General features: G+C 29.9%; 1 protein-coding gene across 1 annotated transcript in view; it reads right to left on the reverse strand.

Moving 5' to 3' along the window:
* The window catches only part of LOC111033002 (neuroligin-4, X-linked-like), a 318,532-nt gene that overhangs the window by 11,358 nt on the left and 288,137 nt on the right, over positions 1 to 19,037 (reverse strand). Inside the window, exons 8-10 of the mRNA XM_022313528.1 lie at positions 4,512 to 4,663; positions 3,070 to 3,182; positions 2,199 to 2,347 (exon numbers count right to left, since the gene is read on the reverse strand). Of these exons, the coding sequence (XP_022169220.1) occupies positions 2,199 to 2,347; positions 3,070 to 3,182; positions 4,512 to 4,663 (414 nt within the window). The remainder of the gene's footprint in view (positions 1 to 2,198; positions 2,348 to 3,069; positions 3,183 to 4,511; positions 4,664 to 19,037) is intronic.

Consider the following 19,037-nt stretch of genomic DNA (forward strand, 5'->3'; position numbering starts at 1 on the left):
AACAGCGTAACTTAGGCCATCGCAAAATAAACAACTATGAACGACTTCGTGATCGTGATTGGTTTGCATGCCAATACCATTCGAAGTACCTTTTCTAATGGACTTAGTTTATACTATAGTTTTATATGGAACATAAAACAGTGAAGTTAACAGGAGTAATGATTTTATTTTATCCATAGAACGGTTCGAAAATATTTTCATTTAACGTACACGTCAGAGCAAATTCAATTTTAAAGGTTGTTCATTAATCGATTCAATTTTTCACAACGTTTCATTAAATCATTTATTTTATATGATGTTTTTAATAGTTTAAACTCGATTTGAAATGTTATTCAATCGCTGTAAATATAATTTTAAATTGGTAACAGGTAAACGCAAATCCATGTTAAAAAGATTATTATTTTTTTTATAACTATTTGTTAATTAACTTAATGTAATAAAATATAACGAATAAGGTTTAATGTAGTTTAAATCCAGTAAATATACTTACTTAATTATGTTTATTATAAATTACAATGTTGTTACCTGTTTTGTTTTTAAAACATTGTATTTTTTTGTACAAAAACATATTAAATTAGATTTATGAAATATTGTTGTAGTTATTAATAATAAAATGCATCTGTTAATAACAGTTTCGTCGAAAATGTGATTTTCCATTTAAATAAGTTAATAATTGAAGTTTGAAATGAAATGTATTCAGAGGTCCATAATAATCGCAATCTGAACAATTTATGAATGTTAATGATTATATACGGTATTTAGTTTATTACTTGTATATTCGGTAAAATACTTCTGGGTCTTTATTCAAAAGTAAGTTCACTTAACCCTAAGAATGTATGCCATTGAAGCTTACAAAACTAACTTTCACATTCAGTCGTTGCAAACATTTCTAAACAAACATAATTTACGACAAGTATATAAACCTTCTGTGGGACCTCTTATTATTTATAGTTCGAGCTGGAGCGTTCGGTAGATTCATAATAATAAATTAGAGAAGCCGCAAAATTCTTAAAACTTTGGTGGCCGGTGACTTAGTAAATGTCAACTCGTTTTTCTCAATTAATTTTCCTTCGACCGCCGCTTAACATAGGTGTATTGTTTTTTATTTTTTAATCGCACACCGCTCAAATTCACCAGTCAAAACGTTTTACAATTGTTATAGGTTGCTCACCACCAGCATAATGTTGAACTGTAATATTTTGATATTAGGTGCGAGTATACACAGCGCCGAGATAATTTATAGACGTTAATTATAAAGAAAACCGTGTCGGAAAAAAATGAATTTATTATTATTTTTCGCAGTTACCAGGTGCACCGAAACGCCAAAGGTAATGCATTTCCTAATGCTCGATGTGGAATCGTCCATTGGAGGAGTCGGGATATTACCCACCGCCCGGCAGATTAATCAATACACTGTTCCGCGAGGACCGAAAGGAATAAGTGCCGAACTCGCAGACTCGCCAAAAAAAAAAAAAAATGTTTATCGGCATGTAATCGTCCATAGTTTTTGTCACGCTTCACACTCGTCCCGTCCTCAACCACCCCTGCATCAGAAGGATGACACTAAATAAAGGATTATTTTCTTGCTGTCGGCAGAAGTACATTTTCAAAGTACAAAGTGATCTATTTAAGTGTTTATACACAATCATTCATTCAAAAAGTTTTATTTCTTTTGAAAATATTAATTTAATAAAAATTGTATTGTTGTCATACTAAAACGATACTTTTGAAAAAAATTATGTTTTTCACAACAATTGTGTCTTGTTATAACTTTTCACTTTTTTAAAAAGCAGCATATTCATGTCAAATTTCGAATGGCAAAGCTGACAATTTTTTCGAGTAGATAATTCAATGTACGAAAAGAATTGCAAACGAGAAGTCTAAAAGTGTAACTAGGTATTTAAAGTTTTAAAGTTTAGATGTTAATCAATTTGCAACACTTAAAAAAATGATAGGGATACATTTTTCTTAACAATTTTGCCTAATCAAGGACAAGGAATTGGGTAAAATAAATATATTTTTCAAAAAATGTAAGACTCCAAAATAATGAGTGTATACAGTTAAATGAATCTCCTTGTGTGGCGTACAAATAATTATTAATTTTTTTTTAACGAAGGTTAGGAAATAGAAAACCTACATACATTAAGGGTGTTATTATTCCAATGGTATTTATAAAATAATATTGGCCGGGAACTTACGGGTTTAAACGTCATTCCGCGTAGATCGGATTGGAACATATGATGATAATAAGGTACGTCGTCGCCGGGCTTGTGCAGTTCGGGAACTAAATTCAACCAAAACGACAGTCTATGAGCTCGGTAATGGCTTTTCAATTTGGGCTTCGTATCTGAAAATACATTCAATTATTATACATTAACCATAATGCGATTTACTCTACTCACATCGCGCGCTATAATATTGTTCCATCATATTTTAGATATACTACATCGTATTTAATACGACTGTGTATTAAATTGCCAAGGATGGGTAAGTTCACTAATTTTTTTTTTTAAAACTTGTTGAGTTAAGTTTAAGTATAGAAATGTGAATTAAGTTAATAGATAGAAGTTACTTTTTTTTTTTTTTGAACTTGTATAATTAACAAGTTTACTAGAAAATAAAAGTGGCTTAAATTAGTTGAAAATCAGTAACTTTTTTTCGTATAAAATCAAAAATTACACTTTTTTTATCAGTTAACAATAAAATAGTTATTTAATTTAATTTAGCATTACACTTTTAAAGAAGTGTGTGTGCGTTAAAATGAATGATCGTAAGTTTTATTTTTATATATTTATGTACCTAATTTCTCAAAACTATAATAAATTATAATAATCGAATTTGTTATTAGAATGTACAAATTAAGGTGACAATAAAATTAGTTCAATCATAAGTCATATCATAATATGGGAAAAAAATTAACTTGTTAAGTTAGAAGTTACTTTAAAGACAAAGGTAACTCGTTATGTAACTTAACTTTTATCTTTCAACTTGTTAGTTGCCAACCAACAATGTTACAATCATAATAATCATAATCATAATAATATAATATACTACGATATTATACTGTACCTAAACTTAAATATTTTTTATGTACGGTCTCGTACGCAGTCCATTCGATATTCTTAAACCGACCGTGTTCTTGTTTGTGCAACATGTCCTGGTCCTGCGGCTCATTGGGATTACTAAAAATTACACAAAAGCATTACCATAAAGGGTTTTTTTGTTGTTCTGGTATGTTTACCAGCCTACCAAATGTATAATCCGTATATTATAATCGCTCAAAACATAAATATTTATTGGTGGCAGTTAATATACTACAAAGTTATTTGTTTGAAAAAACAACAACAAAAAAAAAAGCATGGGAAACGAGAATTTTTACACAAAACCAGTTTCAGCTTTTGACAAAATCGATTTTCTTATCCTGTTGTCATTCATAAACAAATAACAATAGATACTTGACATTTACACCAAATGTTTATATTACAATATTATTATACATAATATGGTACAATTAAAAAAATATTTTAATTGGTATCGAGTTATTCATTGGTATGAGAAAATTTAAAGTACTCTTTAAAATAATTTGGAAAAATAATTGAACAACAAACTTTAATATGATTATTATGCAACGAAGGTTACCAAAAGGTTAGAACATTTTGTTTAATAGAAAATTTCACTAGGTCAAAATACTTAAATATTTAATATAAGGTTCCCTGTAAGTTGTTATTAGACGAATTCAGAAAAAAAGTTGACTGTAGTTTTCAAATATTTTATATAAAATAAATAATATTAATAAAAACAATTAAATCAACCTACTGTTATAGTAACTAATGGTAAATTTATTAAATTACTTTACATCAAAATATATACTAATAATATAGGCTGACCTGCCTGATTCGTTTTTCGTATGCAATGGTGTATCATTGAATTTAAATTTAAGGTATCATACAATACAGTAACTTACTCAACAATGAGGTAGATACTCGTTTTATAGATACTTCGATACTTTTTTTTAATTCACTTATTTTTCTAACAGTCATATAACTCGTGATTTCAACTGTGGTATAACTTTAAAAAAAAAACCAGCTGTAATAATAATTATTATCGTATAATAATATAAAGCAGTAAAAAGCGAAATAAAAATAAAGAAAAGGAATTAGTCTTAAAACGCATTCTATTCGAATCGTCTGATAAAGTCATTGGATCGTGTTTATGCCGGTAGTGTTGAGGCGCCACGGTGCATAGACCACGTTCCGATGGCAATAAAAAAGAGCAGCGAATAAATGAAAAATACCTATAAACCATCGGACTGGCGGCTGGTAAATAATAATATTAAACTGTCTGCGGGCAGATCAACGCGTACAGAATATAATATGACCTACTTATCGGAGCGGAGATTGGATAAAATAATAATAAAAATAAAAAAAGTGTTGGAAACACTGTTTACGGGAACTAGGATTTTTTTATCCGCCCCTCTTATTTTTATTTTATGCTAATAAAATATATATTACCCCGTCCGTGCAAAATTGCTCCAGTAAATAACCGCAGCCTCGGAAAGCAGGACTTCTGACTTGGTGTAATTCCTCGGAAAATGCATCAATCCCCCTACCAGTGGGGCACCGAATATGTACGGAAGTTCTTCACCGTGGATACATCCTTGTCTCTGAAACAAAAGCAGATAAATTACCATCGTTTGTTGGTTTCGATTACAGTATAGTACCTTCACACTTGGCTATCGTAGAATGTATTTTTTTATTTACTTTTTACTTTACATTCGTTAACAAATTAAAGAATTAAAACACTGGGATATCGGATACTCAATAAAAATTATAATATTATTTGTATGATAATGTTGCAAGTAACTGCCTAGCTATAAGATAACAATAACTTTTGTTTTTATAATTTTATTTAGATAACAATAAGGATTAAAATATTCGACAATAACATGGTTACATATTTTAAAATAGCAAAAACAAATAAGTATAGAAACAGTTTACTTCCTAATGTTTGATGTTTTTCTCAAGCCCCAAAACAAGAATAAACGGAGAATTGGGCTCATAGAGGGATATAGACCGTAGTTGAATATGAAAAGGAGCTGAGTTTCTGGTAGAGGGTGTAGGAATTTTGAAGCTAACTCCGGCTAATAAATATGGGAAATCAATATAATTAGATATTAGTTTGTGCAGAAATTCGCAATTGCCCGTGAGATAGGCCAAGCATTTGATTGATTGAAACGTATGGATAGTGGAGAGAGTCTGGAATATTTAGAATAAAGGAAGCATTACGAAATAAACATTATCTGGGCACGTTAAATCATAAGACGGTAAGAAGAAGTATACGGGTCTAAAGTACAGACACACATAATATTCGAATATAGGTCTAACAATGGAACAGTAGAGGGTTTCAAAAGTTAAAGATGGATTATTACTATAATGATATGACCTCATGTAATATTATATTCCAACCCTATAAATTTTTCGAGGATTATCTATTATCCAGATAGAATATTTACGCTGATAAGACATTTAGTAGTAATATTGTGCTGAATAAAGCAATTTTACAAAATTTTCATTAAAATATGAAAATTCAGAATTAAATAATATTATTATAACAAGAACGCTCATAATAGATATATTTTAACAACATTGGTTATCTCAAATTTGGTTCTAAAACTATAGTAAAATATCAATACATATAAAAGTTGTCGACCGTTCCTAAATAAATTGAAAAAAATTCATCGTCGGATGAAAACAGTGTATTGTAGTAAAACTGTCTCCCAGGACGAACTCCAGTGGTTGACACATAGATAATGTCAATTATGGTACCAATTCAATTTAATATAGGTGTGTTGAACAATACAACATGGTTATTTTTCTATTATTTCAACTAAATAGTTTGTAAGGCACAAATGACTTATTGATTATATACGCCTATCGTCGTGTATTGTTTATGGTTTTCGATTTGATTAAATTTTTTTTTGTTTTACCGTTTCACTCGGTGTGAGCACGATTCACGAATGACATTTTTTAGAATTCTCATTTTTCAATTAGCCGATAAACGGCATCATAATATTACTGTAAAAACAAGCTGTACGTATAAAAGTAATATTAATTTTTCTCAGTATACCGTGGCGTATAATATAGCGTATTATTAATTCATCCACCAAATAATACTTTTACAATAATAATATGATATCCTCTCTTGGGAATTCATTTTCTTTCATTCTGTGTTTTGCATACCTACCATGCTTTTCCGCGATGTAGATCTGCGTTGTGTATTTTTATAATTTATTTATTTTGCGGCTTAAAAAATAAATAAATAAATAGCCATTCCAAAGGTGACCCATATGCAGTGATTTTGCGGTCCAGTAAAGCGGCACCTCGACCAAGACATTGCAGGAATTTGTTTGCACAAAAAATGAACACCATTCGTATAAATCCAATTAAATAGGGGGTTTTAAGTTTTAACAGATTGAAAACGATTACGAAACGGTTTTAATAAGGAAAATGTCCAACGTAATGTACCTAAATGTAGTCAAAGTGGTTTTCTGCGTATTGCGACGTTAACAATAATAATAATTCTGTCATATAATATTATTATACTATGTACTGCTCGTCTAATGGGGATTAACTAGTTTAAACTGTAAAGGAACGTGAATAATTACATTTTCCTATCCAATCGCAAGCAAGCAAAACCTTTTTCCGAACACGTCAAGTGTATAAACTATAATATAATAATATCAACATTCACATAAAATGTTTTTTGTGAATTTTGTGATAGTATTATGACAACATAATAATAATCCTGATTCAATTTAGACACTTATTTGTGTTTATAATATTTAAATATAAAGTACAAGAAATTCTAATAATCTCAATTTACAATTTCATGTTGACAATAAAATTATTATTTTTGAAAACTAAAACTCGTAAGTTACAATTGCTTCTCAGCCCATTAGCATTACGCTAATAACAGGAGCTCATTGGTTTATTACAAACGAATCACTCCACAAAGACCTCCAACTATTCACCGTCTCCAAACTCACGAAGACTCAATTATACAGAATATTCCACTTCAAACTGTCGGACTAGAAAAACCCATTCATCAATTATACGTCAACCATTCTCTGTAAATGTTAAACGTCAGAATACGCAACTGGCCCAGAGATTTACTCTGAATTGAAATAAAAAATTAGCAAGAAGCAGTCATAAAAAAAATAAATTAGTACAAAAACAAACGTTTAAAATTTTAAATACTGAGCTGCCGTTAGTAAGCAGCTTCCTCCACAAATTATTATTTACCATGTATTACATTTATCCATTGTTTTGATTAACAAATTATAAATTATAAATTCTTTATGAAACGAAGGAAAAAAAAGTTACAGATATAATAATGTAAATATTTTATCAATAAGATAGCTGTATACAGCTATTTTTTTTTACAGCATTTTAACTCATAAAGTATGTAAGATATAGGGACCTTAAAATAATTTTTTCATCCAATAACCTATAGTTATGTAAATTAATAAAGCACACAACCAATTGTCAAACATAGACGTTATCGTTTAAGCGAAGGAGCTCGTTGGTATAGTAATTTCGACGAAATTGGATCCCTTGAATTTTTCTATTCGAGCGTATATCATTTAATAAAATCAGCCCTTTCAATTTTTGTATTTTTTTCCATATCAGCAGCGATCCATTGTTACCTATAATGGGTCTTTCATTCAAAATCTTTTGATTCTTGCACACTAAATCAATACTTTTTTCGTCAGTGATTGATCAGCTCCAAGTCTTTATTATGTTATATTTACTTTGAGACTAGCTGTTTTATCCGGGGAACACGACTGGGATATTATAACTAAAATGTGTGTTTTGAGTTTTTTTAGTATACTCATGTATTATTATCCAGTTTTTTTTTAGAGTTTCTAACGTTCCCATTGCAAATGCGGTCAATGCGGGACAATACTTCTCTTCTGGATGAAAAAAACTAAATTATAATATATATTAATAATTATTTGGTCATGGCTTGTATTTGTGCTGTACAAGTTAACAGTTCTTTTAAAGTTTAAATTGTGGGCAAAAAATGAAGTTAAAAGTTACCTAAAATAAATCTTTTAATATCGTTAAGTTAAAAAAATGTACTTAACCAAACTAAAAGATCAAATTATACATTATCAATTAATATCAAAAATAATGTAAGTACAAAAAGAGACGAATTCCTACATTTTTCCCAGGTCGGAACCATACAGTGTTAACTTTGGATGCGGGAAAGTTGATTCTTTGAATAACTCTTCTTTCCTTTTATTAAAGATGGGTAACTAAACATGAATTAATTCGTTATTTTTGTACTATATAAAATTGCGTTATATGGGTATAGAAAAAATGTTAAAAGAAATTTACAAAATCATAAAAATAATTGACTAAAATAGTACACGATTAAACGACAACTAACGTCGATGGTCCAATTACTATCAATAAAATCAGTAATAAAAGTCATAATAATACATAAGTTAAATTACTATAATAAAAAATGAGTTATGATAAACTCGACATTTATAACAATGTACATTTTACAGGTTTTATATTTTTAGTATACCTTAACTCAATTAAAAAAAATCAAAAATTGAATTTGTTTTAAATCTAAAGAAATATGGAAACAAATGCAACCAATACTAGCATACAGTAGTTTTACTACCTGCTGTACAAAATACAAACACAATATAACATACGGTTATGTAGAGTTACATTTCTTCAAATATGCATTGATTTGTTTGCTGAGCATGGGGATATAATTGTCCCCAGAGACGTACACGTACCCGCGAAACTAGTTTTTCACTTTTAAAAAATGAACTTTTCGGTAGAGCTTGTCAGCTACTTATATCCGTGCATGTCACCGAGAATAACACACCTTCATCAAAAGAAACTGTATTATTCATAAGATCGGAGGGGCACCGGCGTGGACACTACGATTTTATTCGGTTGTCTTTCATATAGAAATTATACGTATTTAGCCTAACGAACGGTAAATTGACTTGGCGATGGCCAACGAACATTTTATATATTATCATACCTATATGTACGCGTTACGATCACGGAACTACTCCAAAAGTGTCGCAGACAGCTTATAAATAAATTATAACAGAACAAGCAGACTTTACACGATGTTTTTACCACGTTGGCGATTTTGGTGTTTTTAATAATTCAAAGGGCTTCCTTCATTATCGTTCCGTTGAATATTCAATATTTATCTTCTCGTTCTACATAGGTTAGTTTAAAAGTTGTATAGTAAGTTGAACACATCGCAATGATATAATAAAGTATAATAATAATAATAATAACAAAAATATAACGTTTCCGGAGCTACGTCTTCTAAACGAAACCGCGGATGGCCACTTTTATACGTTGCAACGTTGGACATATTATGCGCATAAACATTATCATAACACACGTTTTATGCCTTGCACATAAGGCAGTTTCTTTGTTTTCAGAATAGTATTGAAAAATGGTTTACTATGCCGTAAAATTCGCATTAGGTACTTACGGCTTATATTTAATTACCGACAAACTGAATAAACTGAATGATATTTATCTTACCAAATTGAAAGCTCCTCATTGCTTAATCAGTTTCTCAATCAGTGTTTAAAATATTTTATATTTCAATTTTTTCAATTTTTTTCTTAATTGACTTCAGAAAATACGGTGATCGGATTATGAGCTTCAAATTGTATTTTTGCATTAATTGTTTATCAGATATTGAATTTTAGTTCCTAAACAATAAAAATAGAAGTTTCAACAATAATTTTTTTTATTTTCAAATCAAGGGTTTTGTTTGAATGTTTTGGATTGATAACCTTCATTGATTTTCTTTCATTTCTTGGAGCAATGCATCGCAATTTGCAAAGGAACCACATTTTTGCATATATATTACATTTTTTACAGTTATTGAAAAACTATATTACACAATTAATTTTATAAATATAGATTTGAAAAATGTAAAGCAAATTGGGCACCACTCAAATAAAGTTACCATTTTTTGGTAAGTAATATGTTTTAGATTTCGAGCTGAGCAATGAATGTATTGATTTTACAATGAAGTGTGTGTGTGTGTTTATTTTATTTTTGTATCTGCTATTACCTTTTGGGGCAGTAAAAATGCTTCAATTTTCTTCAACTGCATCTTTTCTGGCAGGAAAGTGAATCTGGTTGGTACTGTATAGGATTGAAAGTGCAAAGTTCATAATAGTTTTCAAAAACGGCAGAAAAAACAAACAAAAAAATTAGGTAAGGAAAAACTGGAATTTTTAAATTGGTTTTTGCAAAATCGATTTTGGTTTTTGGTTTAACTCTTGAAAAAAATAGGGTAAATACATGAAATTTTCACCGAACGTTTTTATCCGCATTCTCTATACACCATAAATTTCAAAATATTTTGACTTATGTTGAACTATTTATAGACAAATTACATTTTCGATTATTTTTAGTTTTTCTTAAACTCATGTTGATAAAAAAATTGTTATGTGCATTCGAGCTTAGAATTTCTAAAGAATATAATAAAATATTGTAATTAAAATCTATATGCATATGATTTTGTCGTATAAAAATTTAAAGTTCAAATTCGGATAAAATTATCAAATATAAAATTTACAAACTAATTTGTAGTAAATATTTATAATATATCCAAATTTTAAAGCATAGGATTGAACATTTAAAACAGCGATAAACACAGGTTATTAATTCCGTAACCAAAAAATCTAAAAAAATAAGGAACATGTTTTTTTTAAAAGTTTTTTTATGTTCAAATTTGAACGATATTACATACGAAATAACCAATAATAATGATTTAAGTAATTTTGTTCTAATTTAAAAATATTATTCGCATGTACTTGAAACTCTTAGTGTATATAATTATATTTTATACACACAATGACTTTTCAAATATAATTTTTTTTCCAAAAATTAATTTAATCTACTGCTTAGTACTAATGCTTATTAATACAATAAATTATTTTAATCACAATAAAATCATCATGTTTACTAAAATACTAAGTAATATTACAGAATGACAGACCGTCTTCTCTCAGAAACGTTTTTAGAATGATTGTGTGTCATTGAATTCAAAATTAACACCATTTATATTACAGTGACCCACTTGTTATCTATACTGTACAGTAGAGCGACACCTACTTCCCCACTTTTTAAATATATTTTTCAAAATATGAATTTAATTTTTTTAAGTATCTGATAAAAATGAGAGCTTATTTACTCGTTCAATATTTATTGGCACAATAGCGCTATCTGAACGTTAAGTTTACGGGACAAAGCACATGGTTTATGTTTTTGAAATTAAATTTCAGTGTGCAATTAATACAAATACAATTTTCAATATAATGTATCGTGTACTTAATATTTGTGTCAGGAATACTGTTGGAAATATTAAAATATAAGACACTCTGTACTGTGAAATAATGTATATAATACAAAATAATGATTCAGTACAAACAGACCAATGGTTGTTTCAAAGGTTCGGAAATTTTACTATTATAATAAGACCAGTTAAGGTCCCTGAAAACTTGCAATGTTTAAGATTTTTGGGTTAAGGCAATTGTTTCGTTTTTTGTGGTCACTGCTAGTCTGTGTATACTCCCCACTAAACACGAGTATCATAAATGCTGCTCACCTGCATGAACATGCAATTTAGTAAAAATATAAATATATGGACGAGAATTACCTATGCCTGACAACAATTTAATCACCTCATTCAAAAGTCCAAAAAATGTAATGATTTTTGGTAGCGTAGAATAGATGACCTTGCATCGGTCATGGATCTTTTCAAATTTTAACCAATTCTTGATTTGAATAAACAATTTTAAATTTTATCAATTTTTCAATTTTGTATACTAAATATATTAAGACTATTAAAAATATACTCCTACTGATGCAAAGTTAATTTCTTGATCAAATTAAAAATATTTACTTTTTTTAAATCGAACTAGTAGATACCTTAATTTATGTCAGTCACTGAGATCGGTTTGATGAAAAATTGATGGGATTTTTCAGGAGTCTTAATCATTACTATTAATGGTGTTAGAAACAATATATGAATGTCAATTCACATGATACATTTTAATATAAATCAACTAATAAGTTTGTGCAATTATAAATGTATTAACTGAAAATTAATTATAAGTAGGTTCCCGTAATAAGTGTACATTTTAATAAAATAGTAAAATTAATAATTATTATTAAACTAAATATTACATCATTAAAATGATTAACACAGATTCAAAAATCATACCCTTACTTTATTCAAACATAGGAGAGTTTATTTTTCACTGTTTTGCTTAAACATTCAAAATAAGAGTATCGTCATAGTATATTTTATCATTACTCGTAGTACATATTATATTACAACTCAATGGATTTTATATTTTTCATGAAAACCCACATAAACAGTGAACTCAATATTATTTTCATGAAAAATATATTTTTTTTACGCGACTAATTGGAATACATGTTTTTAAATATAATTTTTTATACAATGATGTTACATGATATGATTTTTAAATGTAAATTGTATTGCAATGTGTAAAATTAATTCTAAGGGATTTGATATAATAACCGCATAACTGACAATGAATCGTTTGAAAGCGAAGCAATTTCTGAGAAAAACACTACATTCTAGAGATAATTAAATTCACAATTATTATTGGGTTACATCGATATTTAACAGGATTAAATGCATATACACGTGTTTATGTAATATTGCGCTGCAGGTATACGATTGCTGTGATTTCACAATATTATATTTTGTTTGAAATTCAAGAGTTTGAATTGGTTTATCAAAATAAAAATGAAATGAGCATGACATGCTCTTAGTATATTATAATATCTGAGTGAACTATTAATTACATTTTCACTGGAATTTCTCTTTATTATTTGATGTGTATAGGTACTCGTGTAAAGGTATTCGAAGTTATTTAGTGCCTTTGTGATTAGGTACTAAAATATAATTTTGATGACAATTATTTTTAAGTGTCTTATATTTTACGATAAGAGCATGTGACAACAATTTTAATGGGTAATAATTTATGGAATTACTTTGAAGGTATTTTTTGTGGGAATTTGAATCAAGTTAACTATATATTAAAATAAATGTAGTTTGAGTAAATGATTAGGTGTGTGAAATAGAAAAGTAATTGTAAAAGTAAAATTGATTGTAACAAAAATCAAAATGTATGAAAAGTTATAATTTGATTTTTGTGGTTATGGTATTTTTAAACTTCGACATTTTTAGTCATTCTTTGTTGGTACTTGTATTGGTCGATCAAATCCAATACTTACCTGTTTAATGTTTGATTTAATATTTATGATTTGATTGTTATTCAAGTACCTATTTCTCTAATTTAATATAAAGATTTAAACCACAATATGGTAGTAAAAATTATTATTCAACTCACAATTTAAATAAATTAAAAAAAACCTATTACATGAGACTTTCATGTATTTATAACAGTAAATCAAAACACGAATTCGGAATTTATATAATAACCACACAATTTCATTTATCCGTGAACTATCAACATTTACGCAAACATTTAATCTCCATTAGTAAATGTAGGTACCTACTAATCACAAGGAGCATTATAGGCATACTCAACAAACTTTTAAAATTGTGCGGATTTCGTTTATCACAAAAGTTGACATGTACATTTAAGTACAAAAACAATAATCGATTTTCAACGCAGTATGTTTCGAGCTAACGTGGTTGAAAGAAGTGTGTTGTGGTACGCATCTCGTATAATTTCTAACTCACTATTTTTGAGAGAGTACGAAAACGGACAGTTTCTAAATATTTCATATTATTAAAATAAAGAGAGCAAAGTATCCATCCATGTATAATAACGTATAGAACAATGTTTTTAAACAGTGTACGGAAAACAAAAGTAAAATATCGCATACAATGAATACGAGCACGATATGTATAATGTGAGAAAAGTTTTCGGTACCGAAAGGCTGGCAAAATATAATATAGAAACGCAAAAATAGAAACCCTGAGGCTATATAATCTTATCATGTATGCATTTCCATACTCGTGTGATATAAATTTATGTATCATCATAATAAAAACAAATTATTATATGCTCGTAAGAACACACATACATATATATCAAACAAGTGTATTATGTGAAACATTCTTCAAACATTTTTTTAATGTTTACCAAAAACAAAAAAATATTATTTTGAGTTGTTTTTTAACGACATTTCAAGCCTACAATTAAATTCGACGTTACAATAGTTAAAATATTTTTACTTTTCGTTTGATTTTAAAGAATTTTCATGAGATTTGGCCTACGTTACGTTTTTTTTTCGGTTTAAAAATAATTAGATAATAATATGTACATAAACTTCCAGGAAATAGTTTTAAACACTACAGTGAAATATAGATCTAGATAAATCTAAACGAAACTAGTTTCCTGTTATTGCATTTACATAATAACTATTAATTATGTCAGTTTTAATATTATTAAGGAACAATTAACTATTTATGGTCGTCAAGTTCTTCAAGGGTAATCAATTTGTTTGTTTTAATTGTATTGAATTTTACTTCAAGTGAATTTGTACAACTAAAACTAGTAAGTATGTTTCAAACTGTAGACGTCGAGATGTTGTTTTTATTTTGTAAATTCAAGCAACTACAGATTCTTAAATCCTACTATGAATAGTTATATTATTTAATATGCTAAAATACATTTTAAACAATGAGAAATGTGTAGGTCTAAAACGTAGGAAACACTGTATAAGAGTTTTTTTTTTTCAACTAATGGAATATATATGTTGCTCTTAATCGTGTATATAATATATGTCTAGTGCATTTATCACCCTAGTATATTATAGAGTTTAAACTGTTTAAAGTCTATAATAGAACTCTTAGTAAATACTTAATCGATAATGTTATAAGTACTAACGACCTAGAAGTTATAATTATGGTGTATTTTTAATTTTAAAACTGTTTGTCTGTTAGGAGAGCGATTTGTCGCCATACAAGTATACGATACAGCATTGCTTATTTGAACGAAAATCATGTTGTCTAATGATGTTAGATTATATTTTTAAATTGTGTCGATGTTAGTGACCGCACGGAAGACGATCAAAATAAATAAATATTTCATTTTTGGATTTTTTTTTTTATCTCTTTTGGAATCCAGTTATAAATCATGTATCGGTTATTTGGCTTCGAATCCACTTCACAGTTCTTGGAATGTTTCCACAAACGGAATCGATGGGACACGGATACGTGCGAATTATGGGCGAGCGCATGAGATGGTGGCGTACAGAGCGCGCGGTTTTCAGCTATGGATGGAACGTTTTGAGGGGGGGGGGGTGACATAGGAGCAGGGACAAGGGTTGTGGCGACGAGGGTTGGCCGTTGTGTGGCGTGGCCGATGGTATGGTAAGCGAGAGGAAGTTACCGCGGGCCAGATAACACCGCGACTACTTACAGGGTGGTGGGCGTGCATGAGAGCGGTATACGCGTTAATTATTATTATCCGGGCCGTAAGGCGAGTCGGGGTTGTGTGGTCCAAAGCGTCGGCGTAAGCGGCGGCGGGGTGGTGTAGAACTCTTTAATTTTATTTTTTTGTCTAAGGGAAAAAAAGAAAATTAAACTAGACACTTTTCGTCTGAGTACATGACGTATTGTATAATATGCGTTTTGAAATTTAAATTCTCCTCGACGATGGTTTTCTCGTTTCTTTTTCATACACATTGTTCGCGACGTGGCTTTAAAAAAAAGGAGAAAGGAATGGCAGCAGCTCTCATACGCTATTACGTGTCCAGCGTAATTCCTATTCTTTTGTCGAAACGAAATTTGTTACGTCATTTAAACGTTTTTCCCGGGTTTCATTACGAGACCGGAGTGCGTAACTTTGCAGCAAACGTACTCGAGCGAAACGCTCTACAGCGCCGCAGTGAAGTCGGCACTCTTTTTGGCAACCGTCCTCGACCTGCACGGAAGTAAACGTCTCTATACAAACACGCGCCGAACAGTCTGCGCAGGGCTGGAAACGACCGGCTTGGAAAACAGTTCGACGACCCACCTACAGCGTGTTTCCGGGAACCTTGGAGCAGACGTCGAGGACGGTACCGTGTTCGTGAGTACCTCTAGTTCTGCAATCGAAAAAGGCCTATTCCGCGGGTACTTGCGTCGGATTTAATTACTCTGTTGACAAGTCCTCGAATCGCCGTTTAAATGGAAAAACCGATTCCCGAGAGCCATTTTTCGTACCTTTAATTCACAATATTTCGATACGCCGCTCTCTAAAATCACAAAAATCGCGTAACGCAATACCGCTATAAGTGCTTTTGGACGAAACGGTGATCGTGGTGTGTACATGACAGTAGTATTTCGATATATTATCTTGAATAAATTTAATCAGCTACACTTTGAAATTAATTAATGAGATACCTATGTATGTCACGAGTGCCCTAGAAAATTCTATTTTCGCTAATCTCAAAATATTATTTCGTTTCCATTTACGGACACTCGACCATGTGCAGAAAACCATGAAGCACTCTGTATGATTTGCAGGTACTATAATAGTATATTATACGCACCAACAAACCGTGAATAAGCACATGGCAACGTTATCTTGTGGTGTAGGGTGGTAGTAGTGCTCTGTGTGCAGAATATTACGATGACTTTGTGCTGTAAGTCAAACCACCGTTAGTATATATTATACCAGGTTATAGGTTCTGTAATACCTATCACCGGTTTTGTTTATTTTACTTTTCAACGAGCATTATGCTTTGTTACGGCTGAAATATTGTTTTTTTTTTTATCAGTTTTGTAAACTGAAGACGCAGCACATACGACGTTCGTAATTTTGTTGTTAATCGGTAAAAAGTGCAAACTTTGAGAAATAAATTATTCCGTTTGTTGAACCCAACTTTATCCGTTTTGTGTATACTTTTCGCCATAAAATATACAACGGTAGAGACAAACATTTATAATTATGGAAATTTATTTATGCATAATTATTCATATAAATAAAATATTTTGTGCTCATGTAGATATGAATTTCATTACAAATGCACTTTTTAACGACTTTTGAATGCGGTGGATATGAAAAAAATAAATGTCAATTATAACGGCACATGCGAATTTATAACCAATAATGCCGATAGTTGAAATTGATTACACCAGTGACTATGCAGATGTTAAAATAAAAATGTCATTAGCCATTTCCGAACAATTTTTTATACGATCCTGACCTGTATAATATCGTATTTGGTGCATCGGTCATACGGACTAATTTCAAAAATAGCTGGCCGCTTCTGTCTAATTACCTATGTACTGGTATTTAAATTTATTTTTGTTCGAGTATTTTTAATTTGTAATAATATAGTGAGCTGATATAATTTAAAAAAAAAAAATCCACATGAAATATATTTGGGTTATGTTCAGAACTACATAAGATATTAAAATCTATTTTAAATATTGGCTTACAACAGTCCAACTCATAGACACAGAGGGGTAAATAATGCTTGATATATGTTGGCCGATATGAAAAACTATTGTTTTGAGTAGAACTCTACCAATTATATTGTAATTCATTCTAGACTTGGTGACAATATCTGCACGGGATTTAACGTTCGACTGAAAATTTCATTGAGTAATTTACATATTTGATAAAATATTCTTGAATAATTGTAGACAAATCAAGTATTAACGTATAAATAATATTGTTGTTGATAATTTTAACAAAAATAATGCACAAACTCATACGTCTTGGCTTGATTGACCTAGTGGGTGGTAGGGGGGTGGGGTGAGCGAGAAGAAAGTTTTATGAGGTCAACAACGAGAAGGGCGAAAAAGAGTCGAGAGTCCCGACTGCGAAATTATTATAAATATTTAAAATTAATGGACGAGCCTCACGCGTTTACCAGATAAATTGTCCCTGGTAGCGGCGCATTACTCAACTGCTTGTTAAATTTAATTTAAACATTTCATGTGACATAATGTCCGTCATTGTCTCTATTTACTTGACTCGTCAATTTTATTCTGACTGTTTAATAATATGCTGTATGGGCGAAAACGATGTATGCTAGCGATAACACTAAATGTGGTCATTAAAATACTGACTATTACACGGTGCACTAAGTTTTAGTAAAATACATTCCACTTTGTAGAGCCATTCGTAGATATTATAAAACAATTATTTTTAATCTATAAATTTCATTTAACAACTTGAAAATTTGGCTTGAGATTTTGTTTGTTGTATTTTAATACTCTTAAAATTCTGGTATTATATTTCGTATAACTCTGTGTCATTAATTGTACAATTATTTTTGTGCACTTCAAAATGAAAACATACACAACAATTAATGATTCAAAGAATACTAAATATGAAAAAACAAATAAACAGTGAAATGTTGTTTAGGCAAACCATGTCAATGCATTAGTATTAGACAATTGTTAGGTAGGTACATAAAAATATGAAATATTTATTAAGCTTCTGAATTTATCCTACCAACTGTAACTTTTTAAAAAAATGAGAAAAACAGTAGTATAATAATTGTATGAATAAAACGAATTTGTAAATATTGTAAATATCCATAAGATATATTTTTACAGTCTACATTTTTTTTATGAATCTGACGTAATATAGACACGAGGTTAGAACTTTTTATCAATAATTTATATCAGCAATATTGTACTAAGAGTCCCGGGGTGGCCTGTAGGTTAGCCACAGTCACCAATGTGTGTTACAGACAAGAACTGTCTGTCGTCGCAGGCTTTCGGATGGGTGACCACCCGGGTTTTCTCCGATGAATCCTTGCCCCACATAGAAACACTCGTTCCAATCGTACTAACCTTAACCCTTACAAAAACCAATGAGCCATATTCCAAGAGTCGATAACAAAATAAAATATTGTGTTATACAGTATGATTTTTGTTATATAGTATGATAAATTGTTAAACTAATAATAATTAAATAAATTCTTACTTGAATTTGAACAGCTGTTTCAAATAACAAT

The sequence above is a fragment of the Myzus persicae genome, unplaced genomic scaffold (genome assembly GCF_001856785.1).
Source record: "Myzus persicae strain clone G006 unplaced genomic scaffold, MPER_G0061.0, whole genome shotgun sequence".
NCBI classification, from domain to species: domain Eukaryota; kingdom Metazoa; phylum Arthropoda; class Insecta; order Hemiptera; family Aphididae; genus Myzus; species Myzus persicae.